Raw genomic sequence first — 13,057 nt, 5'->3', positions numbered from 1 at the left:
TTTGAAAAGAGGAACTCTCCAGGGATGCTTCCTTCATGCTAGGTGTTTTGATGCAGGCCTCCGATGGGATCCTGAATGGGGTGATAGAATACGCGATACTGGTATATGGGTTGTACTGTATTCAACATCGAATGCACATTGCCCAGAGCTATTGACAGTACTCTGGATTTGGAATAAATTGGACAAAGGCAGCCTTATTTTCCCTCGTGGGGTAGACACCTTTGTCTGATTTTGACTGCCTCTTTCAGGTATCTCGGCAGGAATTTAAATATATGAAAATGTATATGTCCAGAGTTAAAGATGCAGTTTTAAATAATAACCTTTTACAGACCCTGTCACATTTCAAAGATGTGGCACAATAGCAAAATCTAACCCTATGTCTACGGAATTGTGAAGCCTTAGTTTAAAGTATCTCTATCCCCTGGTTCTTATTTCTTACACAACATGCCAGTCTGAATATTTTCTGTGCTCCGTACATTATTTTGTGATAGTGACTCTCTGGATAACCATTGACAACATGGGCAGTTATCATGAGGATTGCACCCCTAGATTGAGAAAATATAACTGGACATTTCACGTGGTAGTGCTGAATGATTAGGCATCCTCTCTTGCACCAGAACCTTCCTTAGCACTAGGTAGACATGCCACTTTGGGAAGCCCATAGCAGTTTACGGGGTACGAATATCATATGGGAAATTAATATCATAATTAAGTCGTGGAAGACTAGTACAAGAAAGATAGGGCAGCCAGAAGACATAACACTGGGGACACTGCTGGTGGAAATGTAATAACTAGACGATCTGCAACATTTGAATGGCTTCTGAAAATGGTAACTAATCGAAAAAGCGAAAATAATGCCTTTTAGAGGTCAATATAGACTTTTCCACAGATGACACCCAGAGATTATAGACAACGCAAATGCAGTACATCTAGGATTCTATCCCCTTGGAGCAAAGGGTGCTCTTGGAACCGCTACCCACGTAGGCCATTTCTCTGCTCTATAAAATATTAATTAATTGCAATGCCACCTCCCTGACTAGGATTAAGAATAGATGTAAAACTGACCTGGGACCACTGGACTATGAATGAAAATCCACTCCAGTGCCACAGGGAGAAGGCTGTTCTATCAGAGTTTAGACTGCTACCACTTAAAACACTAAATCACGTCTGTTGCACCCAGCTTGTGATGAGTATATTTGAGAATGTTGCAGAGTGGTCACTTTTATCCATATTATATGGCTTTGCCTCCTGCTCCGGACAATGTGGGACAATGTAATAAGGTATCTGTCTGCAACACTTGTAGTTCCATTGTCATTGACTCCCCAAACGATCTTCTTAAGCATTTGGAGTGAGAGCTCCTCATCGAAAATCTCTAAAATAGTGTGTGCCATCTATCTCTGGTGATGGACAGACACCACACATCCTCCCCATAAGGCAGCCAGCTATTTCCCCGACCTTGATGCTTGAGGAGACCATCTGGAAAGGGTGTATGAAGGGGGTGTTTGCTGAGAAGGTTGTTTGTCAGGGGAGATTGCTCTAAGAAATTTGCCACGTTATGGAGTCAGTGGAACAGCTATCATGGCATGGACTTCTCCTGTGGAACTTCTGACGTGTGGTCATTCAGAACTCTTGTACTGCTGCACTTGATACCTGCTCTGTTGCTTACTTTTACTTTTTGCAGATACAGTGCCTCAACTTGTTGCTGGAATTGATGTCTCGTGAAGGTATTACAGAATAATGACTATACTGCATTATCTGCTGTAGCGACCACCTGACCGCAGGCAATGCTATGATTTTTTTAAATAAAACAAATTGTTTAAAAAGAAAATGACAGTACCCCTTTTCCTATTACCAGAAACTCCCATTTAACACTTCTGGATTCTTCCCTCCTCCACCTCTCCATTACTCCAGTGAATCTAACTAACAAACTCACATCTCCGCGGCTCAAATTAACTCATAATAATACTAACACTGTACTCGTATTTCCCTATACTAATCCACCACTAATTCCTTTTGGACTCCGGAGTAGCGTGTTACTCGCCGAAAAGCGCTTCGCCCCGTCAGGGGTAGTAAGCGCTATATAAATACTATTACAATACAATACAATACATGAAGAAAAGGGCTCACAACGCTATAAAAGTGGTACCTGCTTAAGTAACACCAGTTAAAGTTATCCATAAGTTATAAAACCATGGTGAAATGTACGCACTTTTGTTGTCTCATGCACAGAAGCTTCTTGTTTTTCTAGACACTATACCTTGTAACCTTTTTATGTTTTTTTTTTTTTTGCTCAATAGATGTTCAACAGCCAGTGGGTTTAATGACACAGAACTTTGCAGGACTTAACCTGACTGCCTCACCTGCCATGATTCCCGGACGACCTGTGGCGACCAGTCCCCTTATGGCTTCAACCATGCCCATGGGACCCATGGGAATGGGCGTGCCCAACATGGTGACGGGAACAATGGGCATGTCCTCTGTGGGAGCCGCTCCAATGATGAATCCAGGAATGATGGGTGTAAATGTGTCTATGGGGATGCCAAGTGCTGGGATGGGCATGCACAGCATGGCCCTAAGTCCTGGTACCATGCAGCCTAAACAGGATGCCTTCGCAAACTTTGCCAACTTCAAATAGACTGGGAGCGTCATTTGACAAGGACAGTAGGATATTTAGCTTCACAGAAGGATTAAGTGAGAGATTCTGAGGGGAGGAGTGGTGGAAATCCTCGTCCACCTCCTTTTTCTATCTCACTTCCCCATAATCAATTGAAAGACTTTTGTACTAAGAACCAAAAAGGCTATTTTGAAACTGTATGGTGAGCTGAGGCTGGGTATTTTCCCTGCTTTGCTCAGCTCCAGGCACCGGGCTTGGCCACACACATGTACTCACGTTATTTGGCTCGTGGGCTATTTAGTCAGGAGTCTGAGTGAGCTTTAGTTCTTTTTAAAGACGTTTTCCTGTTCATGACAGGCACATTCCAGTTTCTTAAACCACACGGCCAGCTCCTAATGCATCTGCATAAACCTGTTTTTTTGTTGTTTTAATAATCTATATTTTTGTGCCTGGTGATCGACACAATGTTACTACAGGTTTGTGCTTTTCGCTGAGTAGAAGTGTTTCTCCTCATGTCATATTGAATATAGCTTCTGGCCTTGGTGTAGGTCTCACTATACCTGACCCTTTTCTATATTCTACATTCAGGGATGTGGGGCTGATCGAGTGATTCCAGACTGATTTTACAGAGTTCTTAACGGCATCAGCTCATTCAGGCCCCTCTTGACAGCCGGCGTTAGCGTATCATCTACTGAGTTCACATGTTGTGGGGGAATGGAAGGTTCTTTTAATCCTTTTTCTTTTGGAGAATTCAAAGGAAGGTATGAGGAGCAATGTAAAATCAGAGTGGGAAGCACAATTTGCAATTTTAAGAGGAGACGTACCTTCCTGATTATTGGATGAATGTTGGGTGTTTCTCTAAAGGGCTGAAACCTGTTAATTCACTTCTTTTCTTCCCTCCTGAGCCCTGTAAAACTTGAAGAAAAATTCTATCACTTCCCTTTTCGATGTTTTCAAAAATGCAACGATAAAAAATGAATCTTTTATTTTAAAATGTGTTGGTGGAGACCTGTCCTCATCCCTCAGAGCCACAGTATTTTAGATTTTATACAAATTTTGCAGACTTTGTGTAAATACAGCTGTGGCAGACGTGGCCTACTCTCACAGAACTACTCTCACTGAAATATATATATATATATATATATATATATATATATATATATATATATATATATATATATATATATATATATATATATAAATAATATTATTAGAAAAAAAGCGTGGGCATTAAAGATTGTATTCACAAAGTTGGAAATAATGAAGAATGCATGAAATGGAGAGGAGTATCCATAAAGTATCTTTTCTGCCCGTAATGCTGACCTTCAATTACCAATCATGATTCCAGAGTTGGAGCTCGGAGGCCAGAGCAGAGGAATTACTGAGGCTCTGTAGCAGTTAATCATCCAGTTCCCTTGTTTCATCTGATTTTTTTAATGAAAATAATACAAAATATGAATTGTTAAAATGCTGTTTCCCCTGTACACAGAATGTTCTGTTCATCATAGCATTAAACCTGATCAAACTGAATAGACCTAGCAGTCGAATCTTTATTTCCAGGCTCAACATTCATGAAGATGCTCATAGCTTAGTCAATACTAAAGTTCTATTTTTTCTGCACACTAGCTACCTATTTAAAGTTGAAGTAAAAACTGCAGAGTACATATTTAGAGCTGAACATGGAGAATTGTGGCTAACGAAGCGTTACAGTTCAGAACTAAGAGAAATTAGATTTGTGATGAGCTTGTAGTTGGTGGCTGTATGGAACAGCTGCCAGATTTCCTTCAATGTTGTGGCATTAAAACATTGGCAAATAACCTTTGGGAGTTCTGTATTGTAGATGCATTTGTTTTACTTGTGCAGTTTTTCACCTTTTTCTGAAAATAAATGTACCCCTTATCTCCCTGTGGTTTCTGTACATACAACTCATAAAATGTCTGCATTCTTCACATGGGCATGGACAACTAACGTTTGAGCTCATTATCTTGGTTGTGACTGAAGTGTGTGTGAACTTTGGGTTTGACGAGTTACTGCATTAATGTGATGGTATCAACACTTTGCCCTTAAATGAAATTCAACTAGCAGCAGCGGTTTCTTCTTGAGGGTGTGGAGTCGTCGCCTGGTCATGCTCTCCGTGTGAAACCTTTAGGATATTAAATATACAGTCTTGTATATTCCGTGTATTGTTTGAGATGAAAGTGCATACTGTATGTTTATTACCTTGCAGACCCTACTCTCCTGTGCTAAAATCAGACCCAATGCCATTCTGTTCTGCAAAATCTTGTATGCATCACAATAATTTCTTCAGTGATATTAGACGAAGCAGCAGCAGTGTCATTAGCCAGTCTCAGTATTAAGTGAGCTTACTCTTGTATTTTAACTACATTTAATGCTACTCCTACTGGAGGAACTATTGCTTTGAAAATGTCTAAAGTGTGTCTTCCCCTGCATCCCTCATTTGGCTGTAAAAGTGGATACTCTTCAGTTGTTTAGTTTAATATGTTCTTGGAGATACTAAGGCTAGTTAACAAGCCATCCCACAGCTGGTAAGAAATAACCCTTCTTTTCCACAAAAATGATACATGTCTTGGAAACTCTTTATCTCAGAGTAGCACATAAATGACTGTGCTATCTTAAAACTTTCGCTGCAAGGCTCCTTCTTCCTCCAACCCCTCCCCCCACCCCTCCACCCCCCAAAAATTCAGTGCTGAGCCCTTTTTGGCTATTTGGGATAGTTCACGCTTAGTCCTCCATAATTAATTGTCCATGTAAGCTATCCAAGCTAAATTTGTGTCCTTTTTTCCAACATCCTTGTGATTCTCAAGGTGGCCATGGTTTGTGGATTTCCCTGTAGGGGTCTAAGAAAATATAGCCAAATTTAGTGTGTTTTTTTTATTTTTATTTTTTAGAAAAATAGAAGAAAAAGCACTCCAGATAGTGTTTGGTTTTTCCCTAAAAACTGAGTCCATGAACGGTTTGCTGTACTAAAGTTACCATCTTCCTAGCTTTCAGGAACATGCAGCAGTAAATCTAAAAACCTAATTTTGTACCATAGTTTTAGCGTTTTTCTAAGAAGTAGCCTATTTCCCTATTTTTTTGTGCTCTCAGCATTCTTCCAGTTTGTGGTGGAAACCAGTGTGCAAATTCCAAATTCAGCAAGGGTCCTATGTTTAGATCCCTCAAGGTTTTCCCATGGAAAATAACTGTTGAAAAAAAGAAATACTGAAAATAAGTAGGAAACAAAATTTGTGATATCATTTTCATCTGTAGCTTTTTGTCACGATGGCAGATTGACAAAAGCAATATAGCATTGCATCCGGTAGACCTTTCTGGTTGCAGGAATACATAGGGTTTGTAGGTTCTCCAAGAACCCAAGGTACCCAGAGCAGGCAACTGAGCTGCACCACACAAAGGGTTTGCATTGAGTACCAAGTATAGACCAATTCTTATAGCGAAATTGGCTGAGTAAAAAATGGTTTCAAGAAAACGTATGTATTTCTGCAACGGGCACAAGGTATAGAGTTTAGGAACGGGATATTTCTGCATCTCTGAATTTGTGGGTACCCATGCTAGTGTATGATTTGGAGAGTATTTTTCAAAATGCCATCTTTCTTATACTGTTGCTTACATTTGAAAGACAAAAATGCAGAAATATCCAATAGTTAGTAACAAATGTGCTACTATTCTATGCTCCTGCAAATCTCCTCACTTGTTTAGGTAAGCCTAGTAGTACCCATGGCAAGAAATGACCCAAAACGCTACGTGGACAGACACAATGTTTTTTTTCACTGAAAACTGACCTTTCTGATGGATACAACTACCTGTGGATTCCTCACCTAATGAATACTCCCATGGCGCCAGCATTCGACGGAAATCTTCTTACTAGTCTCTGCACGTCGACGAGGACGTCACTCTAGCCCACGCGACGCCGTCTGACGTCATACAGGCAATAAGAGGTCCTCGCCGACGTGCCGATGACAGTTCCCTTTTTTCCGTGCATTCGAAACGGTTATCTTCGAGGGAGCTACTGTTACCTTCGTGGTTACAGTGTATTGTCTGCTGCGTAGTCTTCTCTGCGGTAATAATGTCTCAGAGGAAGTCGGGTTTCAAGCCCTGTCGAGAGTGTGGGGGCAAGATGTCAGTTACAGATCCTCACTCCGACTGTCTATGGTGTTTGAGCTCCGACCACGACGTCTCGACTTGCGATTCATGTCAACACATGAATCCGAAGGCCCTCAAAGAGCGTGAGGCCAAGTTATTCATGGCAAAGTCAAAGAAGAAGGAGAAACATCATAAGAAGTCTTCTTCGCCAAGGTCTCACCGGCGTCATCGAGACTCCCGGCGCCGTAGAGACTCACGACGTCATTCCAGCAAGGAGTCTCGTTCGAGGTCACCTTCGGCTCGGCGTCGGAGGACTTGGGAGGTCAGCCCCACGGTCACGCCGCATCCATCGACGCCGTTGCCCTCTCCGGCGTCACCGACTTCGCCTGGTCAGGCGTCGGTGATTGAGGTGGTGCAGCCTCTTGTGTTTTCTCCGGCGTCGCAGACATCGAGGCCGGCGTCGGGGTCGCCCTCGATCCAGGCACCCCAGTATCCGGCTTTTCCCACTCCTGGAGCCGATAGTACCGCGTTTCTTAATGCGATGTATACCATCTTTCAGCAGATGGCTCCAGGAGCTGCTCCGGCTGGTCCTTCGGGGCCCTTGGCCTTTTCGTTGGGTGATCCTGCGCCTCTTCGGCCGGCACCCTTTATGCCCTTTCTCCCTTTTGGGAATGTGGGCTCGGTGCCGGCGTCGGTGGCCGCTCCGTGGCTTCGGATGTTTCGGCCCCGGAGGTTGCCCTTCCGTCGAAGTCAGGATTTTGCCCTGTGACTCCGGTTGGTCCATCGCCTCCAAGACCTCGTCCTCCGGCTCCTGCCTCGGCGCCGAAGCTGCCTGTGGCGCCGGACGCGGCGTCAGATGCTTCTGGAGATCGGCGCCGTTCTTCGACGTCGGCGGAGGCCATGTCGACTCCGCGTATCGAGGAGAGACTTCATTCGAGGAGGCGTGCTCTCCGTCTTTTAGAAGAGCAGGAGTACCAGCGAGTCTTAGAGGAGGGAGAGATTGAGGACTCTGGAGACGGACTACATGGTCTGGATACAGCCAGTGGGCTGGACACTTCCCCTGAGTGGGACCTTTCATCTCCAGGGGACTATACGGAGGAGGCTGCTTCCTTTCATGCTGTGGTGAGGAAGGCAGCGAGCTTTTTGGACCTGCCTTTGCCGGTGGCAGAGGCGAAGCAGAATTTGCTGACAGAGGTATTGCATCCAGCCTCTGCTGCAGCTGAGCCTCTCTTGCCATTTAATGAGGCTTTGCTGGATCCGGTGTTGGAGGTGTGGAAGAAGCCGGTGTCTTCCTCGGCCGTTCATAGGGCTGTGGCCAGGAGGTATCGAGCTGCACCATCTGACCCTGGCTTTCTCTCTAGACACCCTACGCCGGAGAGCTTGGTGGTGCAAGCCTCCTGTTCCTCAAAGTCAGCGCCTGGTTCCTTCCCGACGGTGCCTGGAGACAGAGACTCCAAGAAACTGGATGCGCAGTCCAAGAAAATATTTTCGTCATGCAGTTTGGCGTTGAAGGCCACCAACGCAACGTGCATTCTGGGGAGGTACATCCATGCTCTGATGGATGATATTTCGTCTTCATTTACGGAGCTCCCCCAGGGTCTCTTGGATGTGGTCTCGGACGCCCAGGCTGCCGCGACCCAGATTATCCAGTCTGGGCTGGACACGACCGACTCGGTGGCCAGGGCGATGGGCACGGCTGTGGTGGCAAGAAGACAGGCCTGGCTCCGAAACTCAGGGCTTTCTGCGGATGTGCAGTCGACCCTGCTGGACCTCCCGTTTGATGGGGACAGACTGTTTGGAGCCAAGGCAGATTCGGCCTTGGAACGATTTAAGGAGAGCAGAGCCACAGCCAAATCGTTAGGACTGCAAGCTCCTTCTTCCTCTGCCTCTTCTAGATTTTTCAGGAGGTTTCGGGGATTTGGGCGTGGCTCTTCTTCCTCTTCCTTTCGGGGGAGGTTCCAGCAACCTGCCTCTTCCCTCCCCTATAGGTCATTTAGAGGGAGGGGGAGGGGTGGGGCCCGTACCAGAGGAGCCTCTCAACAGCACTCTGCCTCTTCCTCGTCCTCTGGAGGGGTGCAGCAGGGGAAGCAGCCTTAGGCTTCCACCGTTTCCCACTCACTCCTCTCCTGTAGGGGGAAGATTACAGCATTTTCTCCACAAGTGGAAGTCTATCACAACGGACACTTGGGTTCTCGGCATTGTGGGGAAAGGCTACGCCCTTCCCTTTCGGGAGTTCCCGCCCCTCATCCCGCCCCGCCCATCTTATTGTTCAGAAGAACACCTCCTGTTGCTAGAACAGGAGGTTCAAGTCCTCCTTTCAAAGGGCGCGGTAGAGTTGGTCCCAGAGCAGGAAAAGGGTCGAGGTTGTTACTCAAGATACTTCCTGATTCCCAAAAAGGATGGTCAGTTGAGACCAATCCTGGATCTGAGGATCTTGAATTGGTTCCTCAAACAGGAAAAGTTCAAGATGCTGACCCTAGCACGGGTGCTTTTGGCGTTGAACAAGGAAGATTGGATGGTGTCTGTCGACTTGCAGGATGCTTACTTTCATATCCCGATACTCAAGTCGCACAGGAAGTATCTCCGGTTTGTGGTAGGGTCGCAGCACTATCAGTTTGCGGTCCTCCCGTTTGGTCTTACTTCAGCACCTCGAGTCTTCACAAAGGTGATGTCAGTGGTTGCGGCGGAGCTCAGAAGGAAGGGGATAGCAGTATTCCCTTACTTGGACGACTGGTTGATCAAAGCCAAGTCCCCGGAGCTTGTGTCGCATCATCTGCAGTCAACAACCCAGTTGTTGTTCGACCTGGGCTTTTCGGTGAACGTGCCCAAATCTCACCTGGAGCCCTCTCAGCGCCTCCTGTTCATAGGGGCAGTACTGGATACAACATTGAGTCGAGCCTTTCCTCCGCCTCAGCGGATTCAAGATATTCAGGAATTGGTTCCAATGTTTCGAAATGGAGCGGTAGTTCCAGTCCTCAAGGTCCTTCGTCTGCTCGGTCTGTTCGCCTCCTGCATTCTGTTGGTCACGCATGCTCGCTGGCACATGAGGGCTCTTCAGTGGTGCCTCCGAAGGCAGTGGTCTCAACACAAGGGAGATTTAGAAGGTACTGTCAAGATCTCCAGAGATGCTGCTGTGGAATTGAAGTGGTGGATTGCGGGCAACAATCTTTCACAGGGAAAGCCGTTCGCGCAGTCGCCACCAGTGGCCACGGTCATAACGGATGCTTCCACCCTAGGATGGGGAGCTCATCTGGGGGATCTGGAGATCAAAGGGCTTTGGTCTCCAGAGGAACAGGTGTTTCATATCAATCTGTTGGAGTTACGGGCTGTACGTCTGGCTCTCAAGGCCTTCCTCCCATCCCTTCGTGGTCAGTCGGTACAGGTCCTGACGGACAATACTACCACGATGTGGTACATAAACAAACAGGGAGGAGTAGGGTCGTACCTTCTCTGCAGAGAAGCTCTTCGGCTATGGTCCTGGGCAAAGGACCATCAGATTTGCTTGGTGGCAAATCATCTGGCCGGGGTCTTGAATGTACGTGCAGACAGTCTCAGTCGCCAATTCTCGGCAGACCACGAGTGGCGTCTCCATCCAGATCAAGTCTGTTTAATCTTCCAGATGTGGGGGTTTCCTCGGATAGATCTGTTTGCCACTCGGGAGAACGCGCATTGCCCGTTATTCTGCAGCCTCCAGTATCCGATGCAGGGAGCGTTGGGGGACGCGTTTCAGATAACCTGGTGCGACCAGTTGCTTTACGCGTTTCCCCCCATACCCTTGATTCCTCGAGTGTTGAGGAAAATTCGCCAAGACCGGGCCCAAGTCATCTTAATAGCTCCGGATTGGCCAAGGAGGGTATGGTACTCCGACCTTCTCCAACTCTCACTGTGCCCTCCGCTCCGTCTCCCTCTCAGGGCAGACTTCCTCTCGCAGTCGCAGGGGCAGGTTTTACACCCCAACCTTCAGAGTCTGCACCTACATGCTTGGAGATTGAACGGGGCAACCTGAGTTCCTTCTCTCTCCCGCCTGATGTAGTGGATGTTATCTTAGCGGCCAGGCGACACTCCACTAAATCTATCTACGCTAATAGGTGGTCTAAATTTGTTATGTGGTGTGGAGAGAGACAGATTGATCCCTTACATGCTCATCTGTCACATGTTTTGTCTTTTGCACTGTCTCTAGCGCAGAAAGGTTGTGCAGTGGCTACCATTAAGGGTTATTTGTCGGCCTTGTCAGCCTTCATTTGTCTTCCAGACCAACCATCGTTATTTAAATCCCCTATTGTTCTCAGATTCTTGAAAGGTCTTCTGAATCAATATCCTCCAAAACCATTCGTTATGCCTCAATGGGATTTGTCCTTGGTCCTGACTTTCCTTATGGGGTCCCCTTTTGAGCCTATGCATTCTTGCCCCTTAAGGTATTTGGTTATTAAAACAGTATTCCTGGTAGCTATAACATCTGCAAGGAGAGTGAGTGAGTTGCAGGCCTTATCGGTTAAACCCCCTTATATAACGTTTTATGGGGATAAGGTGGTGTTGAGGACCAAGGCTGCTTTCCTTCCGAAGGTTGTTTCACCCTTCCATTTGGCTCAGACAATCACTTTGTCCACGTTTTATCCTCCGCCTCATCCTTCAAAGGAGGAAGAAAGACTACATCGCCTGGACCCAAAAAGGGCGTTGAGCTTCTATATCGACAGAATGAAGGATATCAGGCTGGAGGATCAGCTGTTTGTCGGATACGTGGGCAAGAGGAGAGGAAAGGCAGTCCACAAGAGAACACTCTCCAGGTGGGTTGTTCTTTGCATTAAAATCTGTTACTCTTTGGCAAAGAAGGATCCGCCTGAGGGCATTAGAGCTCACTCCACCAGAGCTAAGTCGGCCTCTTCGGCCTTGGCCAGGGGTGTTCCTGTGGTCATTACACATGGAGAGAGGAAGAGGGAGGAGGGGGGATAAATATGGAGGAACACTCCGTACTTAGCTCCCTATAATTCAAAATACACACGAAAGTACGGGGTTCTCTAAAAGCGGACGTCGCGGATATTAGCGTAGCCCTGGGTTGTATGTATTCCTATTTGGAAGGGTAAAGTCAGTGGAATGTCAGTTGGAAATTACCGAGTGGAACAGCGAGGGGTGGGAAGAAAGGGATTTCCTTTTACGGACTAGGTGGTCTCACACACTATATAGTGTCATGCTTCATCATTTGACCACCTAGACCCACCCAGGTAGGACAGTGCCACCTGGGCGGACTCAACCTCACTGTTAAAGGAACAGGAGGGAGTGCGTAAATAAACTTGTTTCTGGAAAGATCGGGATCCAGCTAATCTACTGAAAAACTAAAAACACCTAAGCAGACACCTGTGAAGAGCATCAAATTTAATGGTGGTGTCTGACTGGTGTAGTTAAAAAGGGGGGTTGGGACACCTCTGTGAGGACAAGGACTCACAGGGTCACCTAACTAATTACTAGCCAACATGTTTCTGCCCTCAAAAGTGAGCCAATGAAGGTCTCGGGGCATTCGTCAGGGCCTAGGATCCCTACGTCTCACGTTGGAGGAAAATACTCTTTGGGGAAATCAAAGAGTGAGAAAATGAAAAATGAATGATCTACATTACCCAAGGAATTACCTTGAGGCGGCCCTTTTCTTAGAGGCAGCTAGCCTCTGGTATCCAGGAGGGGGAGTGTCCAAAAGTTAGTCACAAGCGGTCCAAGGAGAGGACGAAGTAGGCGCACGGCGAGCGTCCCCTTTGATGTATGTGTGACTATAAGGGGACACTCCCCCTCCTGGATACCAGAGGCTAGCTGCCTCTAAGAAAAGGGCCGCCTCAAGGTAATTCCTTGGGTAATGTAGATCATTCATTTTTCATTTTCTCACTCTTTGATTTCCCCAAAGAGTATTTTCCTCCAACGTGAGACGTAGGGATCCTAGGCCCTGACGAATGCCCCGAGACCTTCATTGGCTCACTTTTGAGGGCAGAAACATGTTGGCTAGTAATTAGTTAGGTGACCCTGTGAGTCCTTGTCCTCACAGAGGTGTCCCAACCCCCCTTTTTAACTACACCAGTCAGACACCACCATTAAATTTGATGCTCTTCACAGGTGTCTGCTTAGGTGTTTTTAGTTTTTCAGTAGATTAGCTGGATCCCGATCTTTCCAGAAACAAGTTTATTTATGCACTCCCTCCTGTTCCTTTAACAGTGAGGTTGAGTCCGCCCAGGTGGCACTGTCCTACCTGGGTGGGTCTAGGTGGTCAAATGATGAAGCATGACACTATATAGTGTGTGAGACCACCTAGTCCGTAAAAGGAAATCCCTTTCTTCCCACCCCTCGCTGTTCCACTCGGTAATT

General features: G+C 46.4%; 1 protein-coding gene across 1 annotated transcript in view; it reads left to right on the top strand.

The window, feature by feature from the left end:
* The window catches only part of CLINT1 (clathrin interactor 1), a 447,297-nt gene extending 443,693 nt beyond the window's left edge, over window positions 1-3,604 (top strand). The window contains exon 12 of the mRNA XM_069199652.1: window positions 2,298-3,604. Coding sequence (XP_069055753.1) covers window positions 2,298-2,635 — 338 coding nt within the window. The 3' untranslated portion in view covers window positions 2,636-3,604. The remainder of the gene's footprint in view (window positions 1-2,297) is intronic.
* Window positions 3,605-13,057: the final 9,453 nt, after the last annotated feature.

This window comes from Pleurodeles waltl, chromosome 7 (genome assembly GCF_031143425.1).
Source record: "Pleurodeles waltl isolate 20211129_DDA chromosome 7, aPleWal1.hap1.20221129, whole genome shotgun sequence".
Taxonomy (NCBI): Eukaryota; Metazoa; Chordata; class Amphibia; order Caudata; family Salamandridae; genus Pleurodeles; species Pleurodeles waltl.
The sequence above is the reverse complement of the archived record's forward strand: the minus strand, read 5'-3'. Positions and strand labels throughout refer to the sequence as shown.